The sequence below is a fragment of the Solanum verrucosum genome, unplaced genomic scaffold (genome assembly GCF_900185275.1).
Source record: "Solanum verrucosum unplaced genomic scaffold, falcon-dt-bn FXZP01000072.1, whole genome shotgun sequence".
NCBI lineage: Eukaryota > Viridiplantae > Streptophyta > Magnoliopsida > Solanales > Solanaceae > Solanum > Solanum verrucosum.
The window spans coordinates 1,681,514-1,687,275 of NW_026020208.1; the positions used below are offsets into that span (position 1 = coordinate 1,681,514).

At 34.1% G+C, this 5,762-nt stretch overlaps 1 protein-coding gene across 1 annotated transcript; it reads left to right on the forward strand.

The window, feature by feature from the left end:
- The first annotated feature begins 224 nt into the window (after nt 1–224).
- On the forward strand, nt 225–866 carry LOC125830181 (uncharacterized). Its single transcript, XM_049509377.1, has 2 exons — nt 225–285; nt 661–866. The coding sequence occupies exons 1-2, from the start codon at nt 231–233 to the stop codon at nt 864–866; spliced, it is 261 nt and encodes an 86-aa protein (XP_049365334.1). The 5' UTR covers nt 225–230.
- Nucleotides 867–5,762: the final 4,896 nt, after the last annotated feature.

The window sequence follows — 5,762 nt, forward strand, 5'->3', positions numbered from 1 at the left end:
AAAGTTGGTGTCAACTTTAGATAACCATCGATAAATTCTACCTTAAATATATGGTGTAGACCAAATGTACTCACTTTTGCAAATGTAAAGGACAAACCTATTAAAAAATATACTTTAGTGACCATTTTGTCATTTTCTTACAAGTCTCAATACTTGTTAATTTAGGCCTATAAATACAAGCCTTCCATAAAGGAAGCAAAACATCAATATTTTACAAAAAAATAATTAAGATGGCCTCATTTAAGCAAGCTTTTCTCTTCATTGCTCTTTTTGTTGCAATTTTGGGTTGAAACTTTTACCACTCTTCTCCCATTTTATTAGTATATATTTCTTAGATATTTAACCTCTTTTTAGTTTGTTATAAATATCTAAATCAATAGCATAGTCAAAATTTTCATTAAAAAGGTTCAAGTTATAAAGAAATAAACACATGAAAGAGTCAAACGGGGTTCAATATCTACTATATAGTATATATATATATAAAAAAAATATAATTCTTCATTATGTATAAATAGTGTAATTGTCTATCTAAAGAAAGTTCGACTGAACCCCTAAACCCTTACACGCTCAATTTCTGACTTAGTCAATTGATATCCTTATATAGGATATCACGTGTGTATATATTATTAGTCTAATCATTGTTGCATCTACAATGTGCAGTTAATCTCTCTTGGGCTCCGAATAAGATGCAAGTCATGGCATTACGAGACTTATCCGTTGATGTTGAAGAGATGAAAGGGAAATTACTTCGACTTGATGATATTACTACTTGTGGGAGACGTTGCAAGGTCCATGGTGATTGCAAAGAAGGTGTTATTTGTTCAACTTGTCTTATACTTGGGTCTACGATTTTTCATTGCGTATAACACAAGCGCACTATTACTGATGAAATATCCTTGGATCGCAAATTATTATTGCGAGCAATGAGTGAACTATTAATTGCTTGATATGTCTTCGTGTTTATTCAAGCATTTTAAATAATGTTGTGTGTTCAAAGTTTGTGTAAGAAAATAAATATGTAACCTTAATAGTTTTCCATATATTGGGAAACTACCTACTCTTATAGGTTACAACTTAAATATATGTATATGTTGGTCGCTTGTCTTTATCCTATATGAAATTCAATTTTAATGAGATAAAAGTGAAAATAATATACCTGATTCTTTATATTTTGTGAATTTCACATCTCAATTACTAATTTATTTATTTATAATCTAAACGCTATATATTACCATTAATATATTAAAACACACCTAATTGAGTATGGTGATATATAGTCCAAATAGAAAAATGGAACAACTGATATAAAGCTTGACTAGTTAATTAGTATTGATCATGTCAAGACACAAAAATTGAGTGTGATGACACCTGTCTTATTCCACCAAGATAGATTAGCCTAAAACCTAACCAAAAAAGTAAATGCGGAAATAAAACATAATAAAAGACTAGCATAACATTAACATTGCAGATAAATATAGCATAACTTGATATATCCCCCCCCCCCCCCCCCCCCACCCAGCCTGAAAAAGTCATTTGTATAATCCTCTAGTATTACAATAGATTTCAAAGGATATACAAGTATGAATGTTATTGTGTCTATAATAGAACAAGAACATAATGAAAAAGTAAGAGGTGTCTGCTGAGATGACAAGAGTAGCTACCTCACAAACCTCCAACAGTAAGCTTCAGAAGGAGATGAGAAGATGTGATCAAGACGATCCGAGCTTGTAACCTACACAAGTGTAGAAAGCAAGGGAGTAAGTATCAAACAACAACGGTACTCAACAAGCAACCCTAACTAACCTTAGGTAAGACAATACTGAACACAAGTACTTTAACACACCATTCGAACCACCACAAAACTACAACATGCATAGAATAAATCAACCCGATCAAACAGTTCCCACTCAATAACAACAAAGCACATATAGAACATCACAACTTGCACCTCAACACATATAGAAATATCATTACAGTTTTTCATAATTCAACAACCACAATAACATATCATCACTCATGAATAGCAAGAAACAATGATGAAGTGTAATGCAATGTAGTGCAATGTCATAGATGGTGATGCATGTCTGTCCTAATGATACACACACGATAAATCTCAATTCGGAACTCATGGGGTACTTATCAGTCTATGAATCTACCACACCGCGTGGAACATCCCCTTATTCTCAATAAAAATCAACCATGTCATGTGACACGTCCCTTTTTCCTCAATATTAATCAAGCACGACGTGTGGCATGTCCCCTTTTTCTCAATATTTTCACAAAGCTCATCACCACAATATTATAGCACCAATACAAATATATGTATGCAAATGCTCAATGAGAGAATAGTAACCTTCGCAACAACAACCCAATACATATAATTTTGGCACAACATAGAGTGAAACAACACAACCACTCAACCATTCATGGCACATCATATATCACAATACCTTCAAGATTCTTCTTTTACCCCACATTATCATCACAAGAACTTATTCATCATTTAACAATACACAAAATATATGAAATCCTTCACCAATTCTCATTATTCCCAATCACACAATGGCATACAAGGTTCAATACACTTGACGAAGGGTCAAGAGGTTCACTTGCCTTAAAAAGTAACAAAATCAACTCGACACTTGAGTCTTCCCTTCATGTCGAGCCACAAAATTCACACCAACTAATCAAATATAGAATACCCGTAATAAAATACGAATAACGACACTCACAATGTTGGTTTTAGAAATCAGATTCAAAATGACCCAAAAAGTCAATTCCGAAGGCTAAGGGTAAATCTAGAATTTTTATAAAAGACACGATACCCAAATATTTTGGAACTCACAAGTGAAATCTTAACGAAAAATAAGTAGAAATCATGCTCAAAACTCTAATTTACTCAAAACACAAGTTCATGAGAAAAACCTCAAATACTCGTGTCCAAAATTTTGAGTCAAATCTGAAATATTTCTTGAAAAATATATTACCCATGCTTAGGGAAGTTCAAATATAAAATTTCATCAAAAACTGAGTTTAGATCAACCTAGAAATCTTTAATTTATCAAATTTTAACTTTACGACTTAGACCATCATGGTCACCTACACTAAAACAACCTGGTGGGAGAACCAAAGGCTAACCCAAATTAATCCAATACCAATTAAAAGAAACCAATCTCATCATAAATAAGGCAAAATAGTTTAGTTGACTAGAGAATTAATCCCCCATAAACTTAACTTATAGCCACAACATCTAAATCAGGAAAATAAACCCCCAAGATCTAAATGTCATCATTACCAAAACTCTAAGTAGTCAAAATGGGATGCAACCCCAAAACTAATAATAGAAATAAATACTAAAGTTTATGTCTGAAAATATGAACAAGAAATACAGGAGAATCCATGACAGCTCGAAAATTATAGCTCACCTTTGGATTCAGATTAGGTGTCTCTAGACTGAAGTCTCGGATCAGCCGCTGAAATTTTTTTGCACTCAACAAGAAAGGAAATAAGTGCATATCTGTACACAAACCACTTTGGTCAGTTCAATATATGAATGTAAACAGTTTACCACAAATATTGACACAAGATAATGTATAATAAAACAATAACTATTAACCACATATAGACTCTCAGTCATATGTCATGAAACAAAAATATTTGTATCAACCAATGCATGTAATATTTCCTACACGGTTATAAATACAAATGCACGTTCCTTTTATGGAATCAAAATCTCATACCTGGTCTTTTCACGGAACCCAAACGAAATTGTTAATGTCATATTAGGTGTGGTATCCGAGTCAACTATATATAATCATACCAGGCATGATATCTTATCCAACCATATATCATGTACTAGCGTGCAACCCAAATCAATCAACAATCACAACTAGTCATGCACAATCACATAGCACAATGAACAAGATCACTAGAAAATCACAAGTCACAATCACAAGTTCATTGCATAAAATTAGCTACATGATGTCATTTTCTATATCTCCCTACCTGCATTGCACAAATGATACTACAAAGCAGTATATATGCATACATACATAAACCAGACGTATATAACCATCACCTACCTTGAATCAAGTCTCGTGGAAACTCTAAGTAACCTGAGCTTTCCCCTTGCAAAATGTCTCAGCTTGTTCTTGGTCTAAAATAAGCAATACAAACAACACTCAATCACTAATAGCCTATTAATTTACTTGAAGCATCAACAAATCCTAAACCTAACCAAAATATGATCATCTTTCCCAACATAGGGCTCTTTCCCCCGTGGGATCATGCAAAAACCTTCCCCAAATAGCAACAACCTAGTTTCTAAGTCTTAAGAAACTATTTACAAGATTGGAGAGTCGAATTATTATCTTTACTGATAAATTTTGTGAGGAAAATGATGCAAACAATCCAAAATTGCCCCTTTAGTATCAAGAACTCAGAGTACAGAAAATAGGAATTTTAGACTTTTTAATATAAAATCTTGATATTGTCCCTTTAGCACTCATAATCTCTCTATAGAAGCGTTGCTATAGTGATAACTTACCCCGATATAGCAGTTTGAGCGCCGCTATAGCGGGACATTATTCTCTATAGCGAGATCGATGAGGGATATGTAGCTCAACATCTAAAAAAGGCTTTTTTTACAACACAACTCCTTTCCTTGGCGTCCCGACACATACCTTTAACACCAAGTTTAATTTTGAGAGTTCTGCTTAGTTGAATTCAATTTCGGAAGACCTTATGGACTCCCTAATGTCTTGGTTACAAGTATATATTAGTCAAATCTCAAAAAAAGATCTATATCCCTTCTCGGATGACCCTAGACCTTACCTACCCTAGATTTCGTCTTAGGTTGGCCTAGCTAAGAATTTTTAAGTTATTATTGTAACACCTAAAACGTGTAAATGTTAGTTGGGAGCTGGAAAATTACAAAAAATTTGATGGTGTAGTGTTTCACGAGGGAATAGTACATACCGTGGATGGATGTTCGGCTTGTGGAGACGTCTCATAGTTGACACTTACATTGGGAGAATATTGGTTTAGATTTTACGAGTTGGTTTTTACGATCTGTGGTAAAGTATACGGGTCGTGGATAAAAGACCTGAAAGTTGGAAGATGTTAAGTCTCAGACTCAGTTGTACGAATCAAAAGTACGGCCCATGGTCAGAAATACAAGCTGTGGTTGGGCTCATGGTTGTGATCTTCAAAAGTTGGTAAATTTAATACTTTGATTCTATGAAAGCTAAGTACAGGTCGTACAATGGTCTATGGCTCGTGGATGGTGTGTTTGTGGTTAGTCTTCAGAAAGTTGGGTTGTAGAGATTAGGCCCTACAACCTAACAGTACGGTTCGTTTAAGGTTTTATGTCCCGTAAGTCAGGGTCGTGGTCCAAGAATCTGAGCCCTATAATTTTCATCCATCAAGTGGTCTATGAGTCGTAGATGGTAATTGTGGTTATTCTTCAGAAACTTGACTTCCACTAATGAGATCTATGGTTGAACAGTACTGTCCATAAAAATCTGTATGGACCGTAGATGTGCTCTCTTAGACAGTTTCATCAGCTTTTGAGTGGGGTTATTCTAGTCATTTCTCACCCCTTCTAAGTCTGAATTTCGATGATTTTACATCTAATTGAGATTTTTTTCCAGTTTAGTCAACCATAACACTCTCATAATAATTTTGAAGACTTAAAATAAGAATTCAAGAGGAGAAATTTATGGTTTCAAGCACTTTTTTCACTCTTGTTCAAGAACCTTGAT